The sequence below is a fragment of the Homarus americanus genome, unplaced genomic scaffold (assembly GCF_018991925.1).
Source record: "Homarus americanus isolate GMGI-L3 unplaced genomic scaffold, GMGI_Hamer_2.0 scaffold11022, whole genome shotgun sequence".
Taxonomy (NCBI): domain Eukaryota; kingdom Metazoa; phylum Arthropoda; class Malacostraca; order Decapoda; family Nephropidae; genus Homarus; species Homarus americanus.
This window is the reverse complement of record NW_024737068.1, coordinates 1,306,126-1,326,918: the sequence shown is the minus strand read 5'-3', so window position 1 is coordinate 1,326,918 and position 20,793 is coordinate 1,306,126. Positions and strand designations below refer to the sequence as shown.

Here is a 20,793-nt window from a genome sequence, read left to right as displayed (position 1 = left end):
ATGACACACACACACCTTAGAGTAGTGATCATGACACACACACACACACACACCTTAGAGGGATCAGGACACACACACACACACCTTAGAGAGGATCATGAACACACACACACACCTTAGAGTAGTGATCATGCCAACACACACACACACCTTAGAGTAGTGATCATGCACACACACACACACACACCTTAGAGTAGTGATCATGACACACACACACACACACACCTTAGAGTAGTGATCATGACACACACACACACCTTAGAGTAGTGATCATGACACACACACACACACACACCTTAGAGTAGTGATCATGACACACACACACACACCTAGAGTAGTGATCATGAACACACACACACACACACCTTAGAGTAGTGATCATGACACACACACACCTTAGAGTAGATCATGACACACACACACACACCTTAGAGTAGTGATCATGACACACACACACACCTTAGAGTAGTGATCATGACACACACACACACACACACCTAGAGTAGTGATCATGACACACACACACACACACACCTTAGAGTAGTGATCATGACACACACACACACCTAGAGTAGTGACGACACACACACACACACACCTTAGAGTAGTGATCATGACACACACACACACCTTAGAGTAGTGATCATGACACACACACACACACCTTAGAGTAGTGATCATGCACACACACACACACCTTAGAGTAGTGACTATGACACACACACACACCTTAGAGTAGTGATCATGACACACACACACACACACACCTTAGAGTAGTGATCATGACACACACACACACACACACACCTTAGAGTAGTGATCATGACACACACACACACACTTAGAGTAGTGACTGGACACACACACACACCTTAGAGTAGTGACTGTGACACACACACACACACACACCTTAGAGTAGTGATCATGACACACACACACACACCTTAGAGTAGTGATCATGACACACACACACACCTTAGAGTAGTGATCATGACACACACACACACACCTTAGAGTAGTGATCATGACACACACACACCTTAGAGGAGTGATCATGACACACACACACACACACCTTAGAGTAGTGATCATGACACACACACCTTAGAGTAGTGATCATGACACACACACACACACCTTAGAGAAGTGATCATGACACACACACACACCTTAGAGTAGTGATCATGACACACACACACCTTAGAGTAGTGATCATGACACACACACACACCTTATAGTGATCATGACACACACACACACCTTAGAGTAGTGATCATGACACACACACACACCAGAGTAGTGATCATGACACACACACACACACCTTAGAGTAGTGATCATGACACACACACACACCTTAGAGTAGTGATCATCATGACACACACACACACCTTAGAGTAGTGATCATGACACACACACACACACACACACTTAGAGTAGTGATCATGACACACACACACACACCCTAGAGTAGTGATCATGACACACACACACACACACCTTTAGAGTAGTGATCATGACACACACACACACACACACCTTAGAGTAGTGATCATGACACACACACACACACCTTAGAGTAGTGATCATGACACACACACACACACACACACACACCTTAGAGTAGTGATCATGACACACACACACACACCTTAGAGTAGTGATCATGACACACACACACCTTGATAGTGATCATGACACACACACACACACACACCTAGAGCAGTGATCATGACACACACACACACCTTAGAGTAGTGATCATGACACACACACACACCTAGAGAGTGATCATGACACACACACACACCCTTATAGTGATCATGACACACACACACACACACACCTAGAGTAGTGATCATGACACACACACACACACACACCTTAGAGAAGTGACTGCAACACACACACACACACCTTAGAGTAGTGACTCACACACACACACACACACACCTTAAGAGTAGTGACTGCGACACACACACACACACTCTGAGTAGTGATCAGACACACACACACACACACACACACCTTAGAGTAGTGATCATGACACACACACACACACACACTTAGAGTATGATCATGACACACACACACACCTTAGAGTAGTGATCATGACACACACACACCTTAGAGTAGTGATCATGACACACACACACACCTTAGAGTAGTGATCATGACACACACACACACCTGAGTAGTGATCATGACACACACACACACACACACCTTAGAGTAGTGATCATGACACACACACACACCTTAGAGAAGTGATCATGCACACACACACACACACACACCTTAGAGTAGTGATCATGACACACACACACACACCTTAGAGTAGTGATCATGACACACACACACACCTTAGAGTAGTGATCATGACACACACACACACCTTAGAGTAGTGATCATGACACACACACACACCTTAGAGTAGTGATCATGACACACACACACACACACCTTAGAGTAGTGATCATGACACACACACACACACACACCTTAGAGTAGTATCATGACACACACACACACCTTTGAGAGGATCATGACACACACACACACACCTTAGAGTAGTGATCATGACACACACACACACACACCTAGAGTAGTGATCATGACACACACACACACCTTAGAGTAGGATCATGCACACACACACACACACACCTTAGAGTAGTGATCATGACACACACACACACCTTAGAGTAGTGACCATGACACACACACACACACCTTAGAGTAGTGATCATGACACACACACACACACCTTAGAGTAGTGATCATGACACACACACACCTTAGAGTAGTGATCATGACACACACACACCTTATAGTGATCATGACACACACACACACACACCTTAGAGTAGTGACTATGACACACACACACACACTGTAAGTGATGATCATGTACACACACACACCTTAGAGTAGTGATCATGACACACACACACACACACACACCTTGAGTAGTGATCTGGCACACACACACACCTTAGAGTAGTGATCATGACACACACACACACCTTGAGTAGTGATCATGACACACACACCTGTAGGTAGTGATCATGACACACACACACACCTTAGAGTAGTGATCATGACACACACACACACTGCTAAGTAGTGATCATGACACACACACACACCTTGGAGTAGTGATCATGACTTTTACACACACACCTTAGAGTAGTGATCATGACACACACACACCTTAGAGTAGTGATCATGACACACACACCTGTAGAGTAGTGATCATGACACACACACACACACACACCTTAGGTAGTGATCATGACACACACACACACATAAATTAGTGATCATGACACACACACACCTTAGAGTGGTGATCTTGACACACACACACACACACCTTAGGTAGTGATCATGACACACACACACCTTAGAGTAGTGATCATGACACACACACACCCACCACACACCTTAGAGTAGTGATCATGGCACACACACACACACACACACACCTTAGAGTGATGATCATGACACACACACACACACCTTAGAGTAGTGATCATGGCACACACACCTATAGAGTAGTGATCATGGCACACCACACACACCTTAGGTAGTGATCATGACCACACACACACACACCTTGGAGTAGTGATCATGACACACACACACCTTAGAGTAGTGATCATGACACACTGTAGGTGGTGATCATGACACACACACACACTGTGATGATCATGGCACACACACACACACACACACACCTTAGAGTAGTGATCATGACACACACACATGGAAGTGAAAGTGATCCTTGGCACACACACACACCTTAGGTATTAGTCATGACACACACACACACCTGTAGAGTAGTGGTCATGGCACACACACACACACCTTAGGTGAGTGATCACTTGTACACACACACACACCTTAGGTAGTGATCATGACACACACACACACCTTAGAGTGGTGATCTTGTACACACACACCTTAGAGTAGTGATCATGACACACACACACACCTTGAGTAGTGATCATGACACACACACACCTTAGAGTAGTGATCATGGCACACACACACACCTTAGGTAGTGATCATGTTTTTGCACACCTTAAGTGAGTGATCATGACACACACACACACACCTTAGAGTATTGATCATGACACACACACACACACCTTAAGTAGTGATCATGACACACACACACACACACACCCGTAGAGTAGTGATCATGACACACACACACACACCTTAGAGTAGTGATCATGACACACACACACACCTTAGGTAGTGATCATGACACACACCTGTAGAGTGATGATCATGACACACACACACACCTTAGGTAGTGATCATGACACACACACACACCTTAGAGTAGTGATCATGACACACACACACACACACTATAGAGTGATCATGACACACACACACCTTGGAAGTAGTAGTCATGGCACACACACACACCTTAGAGTAGTGATCATGACACACACACACCTTAGAGTAGTGATCATGACACACACACACCACCTGTAGAGTAGTGATCATGGCACACACACACACACACACCTTAGAGTAGTGATCATGACACACACACACACATAGAGTGGTGAGTGCCCAGAGGCACACACACACACACACACACCTTGAGTAGTGATCATGACACACACACACACACCTTAGAGTAGTGATCACTGGCACACATAGAGTAGTCATGACACACACACCTTAGGTAGTGATCTTGGCACACACACACACTGCCAAGTGAAGTGATCTTTACACACACCTTAGAGTAGTGATCATGGCACACACACACACACACACCTTAGAGTAGTGATCATGACACACACACACACACCTTAAGTAGTGATCTGACACTCTCTCTCACATGGTGATGATCATGACACACACACACACACACCTTGAAGTAGTGATCATAACACACACACACACACACACACTATAGAGTAGTGAAATCATAACTTTTACCTCGCTCTTCTCTCACACACACAAATATATCATACATTGAGGAGTAAACACCACGATAGTTCTTATACAAACAGTGTAAACAATGAGAAGATGTAAAGAAAAAGGGTGTGAATAAAGAGATGTAAACAAAGACAAGATGTAAACAAAACAGGTTACTCACGAGAAGTTGAGCTTGGAGGCCAGTTCGTTGAGTACCTCAAACATGAGTCCTTCGTATCCTACCACAGCTCCTGACGAGTCCTTCAGGAATATCTGCCACGGTGGGTACTGTGGAGGCCATGGTCAGGAGGTCAGGTGGGTAGGAGGTCAGGTGGGGTAGGGGTCAGGTGGGGTAGGGGTCAGTGGGTAGGGGTCAGGTGGGGTAGGGGGTCAGGTGGGGTAGGGAGGTCAGGTGGGGTAGGAGGTCAGGTGGGGTAGGGGGTCAGGTGGGGTAGGGGGTCAGGTGGGTAGGGGTCAGGTGGGTAGGAGGTCAGGTGAGGTAGGGGGTCAGGTGGGTAGGAGGTCAGGTGGGTAGGGGGTCAGGTGGGGTAGGGGGTCAGGTGGGAGAGGTAGGGGTGGGTAGGTGGAGTGGTAGCAGGGGGGCGGTGGGTAGGAGGTCAGGTGGTAGGGGTCAGGTGGGGTAGGAGGTCAGGTGGGATAGGGGTCAGGTGTAGGAGGTCAGGTGGGGTAGGGGTCAGTGGGAGGGTCAGGTGGGGTAGGGGGTCAGGTGGGGTAGGAGGTCAGGTGGGTAGGGGGTCAGTGGGAGGGGGTCAGGTGGGTAGGAGGTCAGGTGGGGTAGGGGGTCAGATGGGGTGGGAGGTCAGGTGGGGTAGGGGGTCAGGTGGGTAGGAGGTCAGGAGGTCAAAGAATGAGAGAAAAATATTACTAATACCCCTCATTATCCTGTTCAAAATACCTGTTGTTTACATGGGAAGATAGGCACTGTTTACATAGAGGTGACAGTGAGGGTTACCAACACTCACGTCTACAGAAGTGACAGCGATGGTGCGGCCTCTGAAACCTCCAGTGACATGAGGGAAGAGGTCGTCGTGTATCGTGAGGCCCGTCAGAGGTCGCCAATCAGCCACGTCCAACAGTTCAAACCTATCTGCGTCCTTAACCTCCACGGACTGTATCCCAAAGGTACACTTCGAACACGTCTGGTCTTCCTGCTGCAGCGCCTGGGAGGAGGGGGGAGGGTGACAGGTTAGATGAAGATGGTATATAGATAATAGTCTAGTGTTATGGTTAAATTTGTCTAATTATAGTCTCTAGTACACGACAACAAGCAATTAACGTTCCATTAATAGTTGAGGAAGGAAGGAGGATAGTTAGAACACACCATAACACACACACACACACACACACACACACACACACACACACACACACACACACACACACACACACACACACACACACCTTATCTGATCCATCTCACGACATATTCTATACTGAGTTTATCAACCTCGTACCTAACTGATCATGTTTTTCACGTAAGAGGAATTTTAAGTTCTTCACAATTCCCCCAGGTGATATATCCACAGTCACCCTCATACTGTGAGTGTCTGATTAGAGGTGTGTGTATCCATTTAACATCTGTTTATTACATATATACTTGGCTTTAGCAACTCCAAATAAACTATCCACACGCTGTTGAGTAAATTATAACCCTAAGTCAACACGTTACCTGGACAAGAAGGTGTTATTTGACTTAGGTAAATATTCTGGCTGTAGACGAAAGCTGAGAGGAGGCAGGTATAAAAATTTCAACCCTCGTCGATATTGGAGTGAATAGTTTCGACACCAGTCGTTTGGGAGCTTACAAAAGACTACTTATTCTGTGCTATATGCCACTTACTAAAGGAGGGAGGGGGATGAGGAAGAGGAAAGGAGGCAGGCGTAGAGAAGGGAGGGGAAAGAAAGGAGAAGAGGGGCGGAAAGGGGAAGAAATGGATAAAAGAGACGGGGAAGAGGAAGAGGAAAGGGAAGGAAGGAGAAGGAAGGAAGAGGGAAGAAGAAAGAAGGGGACAGGGGGGAGGCATATGCTGTTGACTAACAATCACGACTTTGCCCAATAACTACCATTAAGTTGAGGGCAGAAATAGTCGTGTTATGGTTAGTGGTGATTTAGCAGTGTGTGTGTGTGTGTGTGTGTGTGTGTGTGTGTGTGTGTGTGTGTGTGTGTGTGTGTGTTTACGGTCTTAAGTGCGTCTATACGGTCTTAAGTGTGTTTATACGCTATAACACAATACCCTGACATACATACACGGCAGATTCATTCCTCATTCACGACTCAATGTAACAGAACCAACACACAGGTACTTGGGGAGGGACAAAAGACGCACTTACACGCGAGGGCCTCATAACTAAATGGGCTTGAGTGAAGTGTATCTCTGCTAGTTTCCACAAGGGTCTTACTACCTACTACCTTATATATGACAGAAAATAAACACACACACACATAAAAATAAACACAAAATAAACCATACCTACACCGAAGCATAAACCAGCATCAAACCACAGCATAATACCACATGACGTCATAAAACCAGATGACGTCATAATACTACATGACGTCATAACACCACATGACGTCATAACAACAGATGACGTCATAATACCTCACCACCTGACCACTTTAACACATCACAGCGTCACATCACAGCGTCACATCACAGCGTCACATCACTCACCTTGATCATTTGGACGATGGTGGAGGCGCGGGAGGCTGACGAAGGCTTTACCTCCTCCCACTCCTCCTCCGACACCTGGTGGAGAACAGGAGGAGATCAGGTGGAGAACAGTGGTGGAGATCAGTGGTGAACAGTGGTGGAGATCAGGTGGAGATCAGTGGTGGAGAACAGTGGTGGAGATCAGTGGTGAAGATCAGTGGTGAAGATCAGTGGTGAACAGTGGTGGAATCGTGGTGAAGATCAGTGGTGAACAGTGGTGGAGATCAGTGGTGAACAGGTGGAGAACAGTGGTGAAGATCAGTGGTGAACAGTGGTGGAGAGATCAGTAGTGAACAGTGGTGGAGATCAGTGGTGAAGACCGGTGGTGAACAGTGGTGGAGATCATGGTGGAGATCAGTGGTGAAGATCAGTGGTGAACAGTGGTGGAGATCAGTGGTGAACAGTGGTGGAGAACAGTGGTAACAGTGTGGAGATCAGTGGTGAAGATCAGTGGTGAACAGTGGTGAAGATCAGTGGTGAACAGTGTGGAGATCAGTTGAAGATCAGTTGAACAGGTGGAGATCAGTGGTGAAGATCAGTAGAACAGTGGTGGAGATCAGTGGTGAAGATCAGTGGTGAACAGAGGGAGATCAGTGGTGAAGATCAGTGGTGAACAGTGGTGGAGATCAGTGGGTGGAGAACAGTGGTGAAGATCAGTGAGAACAGTGGTGGAGATCAGTGGTGGAGAACAGTGGTGAACAGTGGTAACAGTGGTGGAGATCAGTGGTGGAGATCAGTGTGGAGAACAGTGGTGGAGAACAGGAGAACAGTGGTGGAGATCAGAGGAAGATCAGTAGAACAGTGGTGGAGATCAGTGGTGGAGAACAGTGAAGATCAGTGGTGAACAGTGGAGATCAGTGGTGGAGAACAGTGGGTGAACAGTGGTGAACAGTGGTGAAGATCAGTGGTGAACAGTGGTGGAGATCAGTGGTGAACAGTGGTGGAGAACAGTGGTGAAGATCAGTGGTGAACAGTGGTGGAGATCAGAGTGAACAGTGTGGAGCAGTGGTGAAGATCAGTGGTGAACAGTGGAGATCAGTGGTGAGATCAGTGGTGAAGACAGTGGTGAACAGTGGTGGAGATCAGTGGTGAACAGTGGTGGAGAATGGTGAACAGTGGTGGAGATCAGTGGTGAAGATCAGTGGTGAAGATCAGTGGTGAACAGTGGTGAAGATCAGTGGTGAACAGTGGTGAGATCAGTGGTGGAGATCAGTGGTGAACAGTGGTGGAGATCAGTGGTGAAGATCAGTGAGAACAGTGGTGGGAGATCAGTGGTGAACAGTGAAGATCAGTGGTGAACAGTGGTGGAGATCAGTGAAGATCAGGTGAACAGTGGTGGAGATCAGTGGTGGAGAACAGTAGGAAGATCAGTGGTGAACAGTGTGGTGATCAGTGGAGAACAGTGGTGAACAGTGGTGAACAGTGGTGGAGATCAGTGGTGAGATCAGTGGTGGAGATCAGTGGTGAGAACAGGTGGAGAACAGTGGTGAACAGTGGTGAGATCAGTGGTGAAGATCAGTGGTGAACAGTGGTGGAGATCAGTGGTGAGAACAGTGGTGAAGATCAGGGAGAACAGTGGTGAGATCAGTGGTGGAGAACAGTGGTGATCAGTGGGTGAACAGTGGTGAAGATCAGTGTTGAACAGTGGTGGAGATCAGTGGTGGAGAACAGTGGTGGAGATCAGTGGTGGAGAACAGTGGTGAAGATCAGGTGGAGAACAGTGGTGGAGAACAGTGAGAAGATCAGTGGTGGAGAACAGTGGTGATCAGTGAGGGAGAACAGTAGGAGAACAGTGGTGGAGAACAGTAGGATCAGTGGTGGAGATCAGTGGTGAAGATCAGTGGTGGAGAACAGTGAAGATTAGTGGTGAGAACAGTGGTGGAGAACAGTTGGAGAACAGTGGTGGAGAACAGTGATGATCAGTGGTGGAGAGATCAGTGGTGGAGAACAGTGATGGAGAACAGTGATGGAGAACAGTGATGATCAGTAGGAGATCAGTGGTGGAGAACAGTAGGAGAACAATGGTGGAGAACAGTGGTGAACAGTGGAGAACAGTGGTGGAGAAGATGAATGGAAAAAAACACAGGTACTAATGAACAATGAACACAATGAACAGGTAAGGATGAACAGTACCTGGTCGTATAGTTCCATCTTTACTGAGGGCGTTGGAGAGCTCAAGAAGGCACTGTTTCACCAACACTCCATATAACACTCGAAGCTTCCTAGGGGAAGAAGGGGAGATAAGAGAGAGAGAGAATCAGAAAGGTGAATAAACAGAAGAAAACATAGATAAACGATGAAACGAGACAAACAGAAAATAATACGAGAAACGAGAAAGAAACACACACACACACACACACACACACACACACACACACACACACACACACACACACACACACACACACACACACACACACACACACACACACACACACACACACACACACACACACACACACACACACACACACACACACACACACACACACACACACACACACACACACACACACACACACACACACACACACACACACACACACACACACACACACACACACACAACACACACACACACACACACACACACACACACACACACACACACACACACACACACACACACACACACACACACACACACACACACACACACACACACACACACACACACACACACACACACACACACACACACACACACACACACACACACACACACACACACACACACACACACACACACACACACACACACACACACACACACACACACACACACACACACACACACACACACACACACACACACACACACACACACACACACACACACACACACACACACACACACACACACACACACACACACACACACACACACACACACACACACACACACACACACACACACACACACACACACACACACACACACACACACACACACACACACACACACACACACACACACACACACACACACACACACAACACACACACACACACACACACACACACACACACACACCCACACACACACACACACACACACACAACACACACCAACCACACACACACACACACACACACACACACACACACACACACACACACACACACACACACACACACACACACACACACACACACACACACACACACACACACACACACACACACACACACACACACACACCACACACACCACACACACACACCCACCACCACACACACACACACACACACACACACACACACACACACACACACACCTTATTATACACAACACCCCAAAGAAAAACTATAATTTAAACCACAAAATCTATCTGAACTATTACCAATAAATTCAACCATCGTATAAAAAAAAATAATAATGTTACTCTTAGAAAAATATAAATAATTTTCGTGGTGTGTGGACCCTCCCCCTTGAATCCCAGTACACTTGAATTGTAATATTTTCTCCCCAACACACAAACACAAAAGGGTTGAATTAATCGATAACTTATGAATTTTGAAAAAACTCCCAAAGTGTTGACCAATAGGCCGGTTTTTACGATTAATATATTTACGTTGGTTGATATATTTATTTATTTATTTTGTTGTTGTTGTGATTATCTACCTGAGACCTCCCCCCCCCGGTCGTCTTCTGGTCCACGAACCCCGGATTGAGATTCGTGACCCAAAGTAGTAAACACGGATTCGTTAATGTGTCCATAAATGGTTCGGATTCATGAGTTTCTGAGTCTCGGGCTGTGGTTCAGGAAGAGAGGCGGCAGGACTCTGGAGGGTGAGAGTATGTGTGATTACAGTGACCACCAGGGTGTTACAGTGATTCACTAGGGTGTTACACTGACCACCAGGGTGTTACAGTGACCACTAGGTGTTGCAGTGACCACCAGGGTGTTACAGTGACCACCAGGGTGTTAAGCAGTGACCACCAGGGTGTTACAGTGACCACCAGGGTGTTAGCAGTGACCACCAGGGTGTGTTACAGTGCATTCACCAGGGTGCTACAGTGACCACTCAGGGTGTTACAGTGACCACCAGGGTGTTACAGTGACCACCAGGGTGTCATAAGCAGTGACCACCTGTGGGTACACAGTGACCACCAGGGTGCTGACCACCAGGGTGTTAAGTGACCACCAGGGTGTTACAGTGACCACCAGGGTGTTACAGTGACCACCAGGGTGTTACAGTGACCACCAGGGTGTTAAGCAGTGACCACCAGGGTGTTACAGCGACCACCAGGGTGTTACAGTGACCACCAGGGGTAAGTTACAGTGACCACCAGGGTACAGTGACTACCAGGGTAAGAAGGTGCGACTACCAGGTGTTACAGTGACCACCAGGGTGTTACAGTGACCACCAGGGTGTTGGCAGTGACCACCAGGGTGCTGAGAAAGCACTTCACCAGGTGTTACAGTGACCACCAGGGTGTTACAGTGACCACCAGGGTGTTACAGTGACCACCAGGGTGTTAAGCAGTGACCACCAGGGTGTTACAGTGACCACCAAGGTGTTACAGTGACCACCAAGGTGTTACAGTGACCACCAAGGTGTTACAGTGACCACCAAGGTGTTACAGTGACCACCAGGGTGTTACAGTGACCACCAGGGTGTTACAGTGACCACCAAGGTGTTACAGTGACCACCAGGGTGTTACAGTGACCACCAGGGTGTTACAGTGACCACCAGGGTGTTACAGTGACCACAACACCAGGTACAAGGACACATAATGAACGTGTTGTCAACCTTGGTTTACAAATATTGAACAACGTGGGTGACATATGAGAGTTATTTCAGTCCGGCTCTCTCATTGATAACCTACAGCTGAGCGAACAGAACAATAGGTAAATTCTTTCTTTCTTTCATTTATTTAATTATCTATCGATTTATATTTAATCTTCGGGTTAAATTATTATCTCTGACTTGAAGTTGAAATCAATACTCTCTCTCTCTCTCTCTCTCTCTCTCTCTCTCTCTCTCCACTGAATCTCTTGACAAATCTCGTAAACGTAATGGCAGTCATTGTTTGGTCGCAGTAGACAAACACACTAGGTATATTTTCTTTTATATAGAGTAAAATGTGTAGTTTTTATTAATTTATTCTCTATTAAACCATAAAAAAACATCAGGTAACAGTGTCAGGTTGTGTTAATTAAATACGCCAGGTAATTTTTTTCCAAGGATGTTTGATAGTCTTCAGTAACAAGTATGTAAATTCTAGGTAGAGGCATTATCTTTCCTCCCCAGTAGGTATAAGCCACACGTCCCGGGTTTCATTAATGCATTACAAACACTAGTTAAACGTAAAGGAAATGAGTTGCATCCATAAAAATTTTATTCTCGTCTATTCAGCAAATTAGTAAAAACAGCTGTAAAGTAACACCAATGTACAGCGTCGTGTGGAAGTGTTTTTGAACTGTTTGGTCACATAGAACAGGAGGCAGATAATATGGATTTAGATATAATTCCATACAAATCTAATTATATTTTATAAAATGTATTGTTTTTCTTTCAAATATATGACAGAAATGTAAGGAGGGGAAAGAGATCGGTTACAGTAGCATAAAGAGCAAGAAATGTGTTGACAGGAGAGAGAAAACGCTGAAGGGATAACTAATATAAAAGTTATGATTAAGAGCTAAAGAAATCTAAAAGACAAATGGATAGTATCGAGCGGATTATCTTTAGTGGATTAGGAATATTAGAGACGATGAGAGAACAATGACAGGTATTATTATTATTATTATTATTATTATTATCATTGACTTATAAAAGTATTAGATGAATGAAAGACTGATGGTATGTGTGTGTGTGTGTGTGTCAGGGGGCAGGCACTAACAGGTAGCCGCCTTGTGAGCACAGCACTACCGATTTTCATAAATATTCATATTTCTATTATCTCCAAACGGTATGACACTGCCAGACGTATGTGTGTGTGTGTGTGTGTGTGTGTGTGTGTGTGTGTGTGTGTGTGTGTGTGTGTGTGTGTGACGTGAATAAATAAGAAATTGGTGTGAAATATGCAAGGTGTTCCCAGCAACCGTTGACAGTGGTATTAGGCAAATCTTCCTTCGCTCGATTATATAACTTGTTCGTATTGATTATATACCAGCAAAAATTATAGACATACAGTTGATATAATATTAATATCATATCTATCTTTCTTTTTTCTTTGATGATTATGTATAAGAAACATACGAACGGACCCCGAATATTTGTAGTGAATAGATTTCTCTCTCTCCGTATGGGTTCATCAGGTCGGTTACAGCCACAACATTGACGCTGATTTGAGGTGTGTTCGGGCTAATGTTTTGATGACGTCACGGGGCAGACGTTTGCGTACAGCCGCTCCTCCACAACCATCGAAAATTCGTAACTCAGATTAATATTTTTTCAGACAATAAAGAAAATAATATTATGTTTATATGACGCAATTTTGTTTATTCTTTTAAAAAATTATGGCAGAAAAATACGAAAGATTTATCACCGCTTTCTTCTCTTTTACTCTTTTAACGAGCGAGAGAGAGAGAGAGAGAGAGAGAGAGAGAGAGAGAGAGAGAGAGAGAGAGAGAGAGAGAGAGAGAGTAACTGTGATAGGAAGAAAGAAGTAAAGAGAGAGATGGTAGCTGAGAGGAAACATGAAGGACACACACACACACACACACACACACATCCCCCCCACCCCCCACACACTTACACAAGAATTTTTTTAAGGACTCACGTCACAGGAGGTGGCTGAGCTGAGTTCGGACATGTTGTAGACGAAGGCCATGTTGTCACCGTCTATCATGTTGGCCATGTAAGAGTTCATATCGTACCTGAGGGAGTGGGTGTTGGGTACCACGAAGAGCCACTGATTCTTAGATCCGAATAGATTCATAGAACGAGCCTGTAGAGGGAGAGAACGAAGCATACGAAGAGATTTGGTTAAGTATTGGGTGTTGATAAGGTGTGGGGAGCGTTGGAAGGTCATGGTGAGGGTCAGGCGGCGTTGAAAGGTCACGGTGATGGGTTAGGAAGTGTTAAGATATCATGGTTAATGGTCATGCCTGTTGATATGTTAAGAGACTGTAAAAGTCTACGGTCCTATCCAGCCGTGTTTCACTATGTGTTGTGTGGAGACCTGTTGAACTCGTGGTGTGTGTGTGCGTGTGTGTGTGTGTGTTAATAATAATAATAATAATAATAACCATCATGATATTACCATTATTATTATTATTATTATTAACACACACACACACACACACACCACGAGTTCAACAGGTCTCCACACAACACATAGTGAAACACGGCTGGATAGGACCGTAGACTTTTACAGTCTCTTAACATATCAACAGGCATGACCATTAACCATGACATTTTAACACTTCCTAACCCATCACCGTGACCTTTCAACGCTTCCTGACCTTTGATCATGACCTTTCAACGCCTCCTGACTCACCGTGACCTTTCAATGCTTCCTAACCATCATCATGACCTCTCAACACTTCCTGAGCCCTCACCACACCTCCTGACCCTTCACCACACCTCCTGACCCCTCACCACACCTCCTGACCCTTCACCACGCCTCCTAACCCCTCACCGCGCCTCCTGACCCCCCACTCCTAACCCTCACCATATCTCCTAACCACTCACTATACCTCCTGACCCTCACCACGCCTCCTGACCCTCACCACGCCTCCTGACGCCATCACCTGCCTCCTGACCCCTTCACCACGCCTCCTGACCCCTCACCACGCCTTCTGATCCCCAACCACGCCCTCTGACCCCTCACCACGCCTCCTGACCTTCACCACGCTCTCCTGACCCCTCACACACGCCTCCTGACCTCACCACGCCTCCTGACCCCCCTTACGCTCTCCTGACCCCTTCACCACGCCTTCTGACCCCCTTCACCACGCCTCCTGACCCCTCACCACGCCTTCCTGACCCTCACCACGTTCCTGACCCCCAACCACGTTTCCCGACCCCCACCATCATAAGACACCTTACTGACCATATCCTGGATAGTAGTGACCTCGTCCTGAAGGTGATGGCGAGGTACTGCTTATTCTTGGGTTGACCTGGCTGAGGACCCAACGAGGCAAACATCTTCCCCAGTCTGAAACAGTGGAAGATGGTGGTGGTAAGGGGCTGTGGGTGGGTGGGTGTGCGTGTGGGTGGGTGGGTGGGTGTAAATGCATTCCAGTTATCTATCATCTAAGGTCAAATTCACAGACAGACAGACAGACAGACAGACACAGACATGAATACATACATACATACATACATACATACAGACACGCACACAAAACACACACAAAACACACACACACACACACACACACACACACACACACACACACACACACGTATCTCAAATCACAATGAAGAACTACTACCATAACTCGTACACACATTTAAAGAACATCAATAATCACTACTCTAACACCACTAGACTGAACCATTAAAGTCACGGCCGCCAGAACCATTACAGCACCAATAAAATGCGACTAACACCTTGAGTTTAACGGTATATTAACAAGAGTTTGAACTTATGGCGTCATGAAACTCAACTCTGGAAGGCAGTGTATAAAATATCGGATATCGGCAGCTCTTATGGTTTATAGACGAAGCCATTGGTTTAAATCTTGTAACTTTCAGGTTTAAATGCGTTTTTTATTGTAATGTTCATCAAGAGTGACGGTTATTAAAACTGTTATGACCGTTATAGTCGTTTATGGCAGTTAAATACGTTATGACGGTTAAAGACGTTATGACGGTTAAAGCTGTTGTGAAGGTTACTGTTGTTTTTGACCGTTATAGTCGTTATGGCGGCGCTAGATACTGTAGCGTTAAGGTAGTGAGCAGCAGGGAAGCAGTAGTCAGCTGACGGTACACACACACACACACACACACACACACACACACACACACACACACACACACACACACACAATACAAACAATAAACAAACATTATAATTATTAACAAGTTCTGGTATATTTACATCTCATGACTCACACATGGTGGCCGTAACCTAACCTAACCCCAAATGTGTCAAGAAGGTGTCGAGATAATTCTATTGTTGGAGTTACACAAAATCAGTCAGTCAGGGTTAGCATACAAAGAGCTATTGACGCAACTGAACAAAACCAATCACGGTTGTCGGATTAAAAAAACAAAAAATACGTTAAATCACAACCAATCACAAACTCTTACCTCTGAGTGATTGAATTTCTGTTTTTCGTGTCCATAAATCACTCGACTTTGTTATGAATGGTGAAGTGCCAGTTTGGTGTGGCAGTAGTGACAAGTGTGGCATTGCCTGTCGTATGGGGGAGGGAGAGGTGAGGGAGGGGGGGTTGAGGGGAGGGAGGAGGGAGGGGGGAGGGAGAGGGGTTGAGGGGAGGGAGAGGGAGAGGGGTTGAGGGGGGGGAGGGGTGAGGGAGAGGGAGGGAGGTTGAGGGGGAGGAGAGGGTTGAGGGAGGGGAGAGGGGTTGAGGCGAGGGACGGGGAGGGAGGGGGGTAACTCACAAACATATGATGATTTATCTATTTATGTATATTTATTGGCAACAGTTAGTGGTCAAGTGAGACGACTGTTCCATTATGAAGAAAGGAATTTGGTCTTTGTCACTACAGCATTGGATTTAAGTTACTGTGAATATAATACATCATTTGATTCTTGTTGATGAAAGGTGGAAAGCGCGTGTCTTGGCCAGGTTACCGCGTGTCTTGGCCAGATTACCGCGTGTCTTGGCCAGATTACCGCGTGTCTTGGCCAAGAGATGTGTCTTAGCCAGACTACCGCGTGTCTTGGCCTAAGTGTGCCTTAGCGTGTCTACCGCGTGTCGCCAGATTACCGCGTGTCTTGGCCAGATTACCGCGTGTCTTAGCCAGAGTGTCTTGGCCAGATTCGCGTAGCCAGATCTTGGCCAGATTACCGCGTGTCTTAGCCAGATTACCGCGTGTTGGCCAGATTACCGCGTGTCTTAGCCAGATTACCACGTGCCCAGCCGATTTCATGCGCCAGATTACCGCGCGCGTCTTAGCCGATTACCGAGTCTTGGCCAGATTACCGCGTGTCTTGGCCAGATTACCGCGTGTCTTGGCCAGATTACCGCGTGTCTTAGCCAGATTATCGCGTCTTGGCCAGATTACCGCGTGTCCGGATTGCGTCTTAGCCAGATTACCGCGTGTCTTGGCCAGATTACCGCGTGTCTTAGAATACGCGTGTCTTGGCCAGATTACGCGTGTCTTAGCCAGACAGACCGCGTGTCTTGGCCAGAGATCTTGGCCAGATTACCGCGTGTCTTAGCCAGATTACCACGTGTCTTGGCCAGATTACCGCGTCTTAGCCAGATTAGCCAGATTACCGCGCGTCTTGGCCAGATTACCTTAGCAGATTACCGCGTGTCTTAGCCAGATTACCGCGTGTCTTAGCAGATTACCGCGTGTCTTGGCCAGATTAGCCAGATTACCGCGTGTCTTAGCCAGATTAGCCAGATTACCGCGTGTCTTGGCCAGATTACCGCGTGTCTTGGCCAGATTACCGCGTCTTGCCAGATTACCGCGTCAGATTACCGCGTGTCTTGGCCAGATTAGTCTTGGCCAGATTACCGCGTGTCTTCAGATTACCGCGTGCAGATTACCCAGGATGTGTTCCGCTTACGCAGTGCTTGCCAGATTACGTGTCTTAGTCTTGGCCAGATTACCGCGTGTCTTGGCCAGATTATCGCGTGTCGCCAGCGCGTGTCTTGGCCAGATTGGCCAGATTATGCGTGTCTTGGCCAGATTACCCGTGTCTTGGCCAGATTATGTCTTGGCAGATTGTGTCTTGGCTACATACTTGAAATATTATGTCATTGTATCTGTGCCCTCAACTCCTTGCCACACTGGAACGTCGACCAATCGTTGGGAACCAGAGCTATGACGTCATGTATATGGTTAAATTAATTCACACAAGAAACTCCTTAACTCCATCATGATTAAGGAGAGTAAATTTTAATGTTGCTTTTAGGTCATTAGTACGTCACCTTGTCCTCTTCACCATCCTGATCAATAATTTACTACGAACACTTTATTACAGGTGAATGGGATCAATTAATTTGTGTTTACATTGTGGTCAATTATAATATTCAGTTATATTCGCTATCAACGTTAAAACTCATGTCTGAACATATGAATATCCTACCTCCAAGATTATTACGGCTACAACAAGCAGTAAGACATATTCGTGTGTAATATATAGATCGAGATTCATAATTAAACTATTCCCTGTGTTCTGAGAAGGCAAGGTAACATGCACTTAAGTTTGCACTATTGGAATATTCGGTTGGACCGTAACGTTATAAGAGGCATGGCGGGTCAAAGTCATTCTCGATCCGTTACGTATTTTTTTTATCTTATGCAATAATCATTTCTACTTCCTTCGTATAGATTTGAAAAGATAGAATTTATATTTAGTAATTTATTTAATTTTTGATGGTATATGGTGTAAAATATTTGTCGAATAGAAGCGTAAATATTATTTACATATTATATTCTAATACAGAAAATGAATGGACATTAAGGGGTAACTGATCTACTTTGTCCGAGGGCAAGTGAACACACACACATTATAAATTATTTAAACATTCATACATCGTACTGTAGTGGATCTAAACGAGACACATACACTGACAGACTCGGTATAGGTGTGTAGAGAACTGTTTACAATTACCACAGTAGTTTACGCCACCATAATAATTAAAGTTATAAATCTTGTCATAGCCAGTGTAGCAACAACTTCCTCTGTACCTCCCGTTGTTAATAATGCAACATAGAAACTGTGTCGGGTATTACAGCACAGCAGCCACCTGAGTCCATTCTTCCTTAAGTGTCATAACCATTGTTGGTGTTATGTTATTACTGCACTTAGATGGTCTTGAGACTAGTACAAACGGTTAATAACTAAACTATCTTTTGATAATCGTTTTGTCAGTTTATTATTTACATTCAATATTATATTTATTGTTTTAATTATATATATTTAGTAATTACCTTATTTATGTGTGTGTGTGTGTGTGTGTGTGTGTGTTACAACTCACCATAAGACAGCTTCCCCTACACGTGACCTACTTTCACTTAATTATCAAGGTATTAGGAACAAGAATCATCCAGGAGTGATAATTGGGTAAAGAATGTGAATCCTAAATCTACATAATGACAACGAAACAAGATTAGGTAAAGGTAGTGATTGGTTGTAAGCTTATGGGATAATTCCACTTATTGGCCAATCCAGAGCAATGATTACGAGTCGTTAAGATAAAGATGAACACTGATTGGTTTAGCTCGGATAATCAGAATGGATAATCAGATTGGAGGCTGGATGAATATTTCCTATGGATTAATATGAAAAGTGATGAGCTATTCTGTACTAATACTGTCATTGGCTACTCCGAGTGACGCAAGTGGCTACGATTGGTCATCCTAGCGAGGTGACATGACTTGGGGTGACTAGTCTACCGATATAACTACTCTATTCATCACTAACTTACGATGCTGACACAATAATGACAGCTATTTATAGACAGAAATACAGATAATACCACTGTCTTAACCACTAGACTCAGCGCGGGAAACAAACTGACAGATGTAAACAACAGAGAGACTCAGGTACTCACTTCATGGAGGAGGCGTCGACGGAGGCGAGATCCACCACGCTATAGGCGGTGTCCGGGGACTTGGCGGTGCCCTCAGCCAAGATACTGACGATGGCGTTGACGTCTAGTTTATCTGTAGGAGGGGCGGGGGTGTACAAGAAGAGAGCGGTGTTAGTGTTGGTGGTTGGAGGATTAGGAGGTGGAGGAGGGGAGAAGAAAAGGAGGAGATGGAGAAGAGGAGGAAGAGGAAAAAAAAGAGGAAGAAGTGTAGGAAGAGGAAGATAAAGAGGCAGAGATAAACAGCACTCTCAACAAGATGGGTGACTCCTGAAGCCTCAAAATACACGACAACATTTAATCATTCCAGTAGAAAAAATCCTAATATAGTCAGTCAATCTACATCTGTCAGCTAATTAGGTCAAAGGTCATTTAAGGTCACAGGTAAGAATGGCAGCTTTACATTAAATAATCACAAC

The 20,793-nt window shown here is 45.5% G+C and overlaps 1 protein-coding gene across 1 annotated transcript in view; it reads right to left on the bottom strand.

The window, feature by feature from the left end:
- The window catches only part of LOC121873048 (ionotropic receptor 93a-like), a 71,290-nt gene that overhangs the window by 25,974 nt on the left and 24,523 nt on the right, over positions 1–20,793 (bottom strand). The window contains 9 exon segments of the mRNA XM_042376363.1: positions 5,126–5,232; positions 5,928–6,125; positions 7,641–7,715; positions 9,813–9,831; positions 9,833–9,864; positions 14,413–14,580; positions 15,688–15,716; positions 15,719–15,792; positions 20,339–20,452. Of these exon segments, the coding sequence (XP_042232297.1) occupies positions 5,126–5,232; positions 5,928–6,125; positions 7,641–7,715; positions 9,813–9,831; positions 9,833–9,864; positions 14,413–14,580; positions 15,688–15,716; positions 15,719–15,792; positions 20,339–20,452 (816 nt within the window).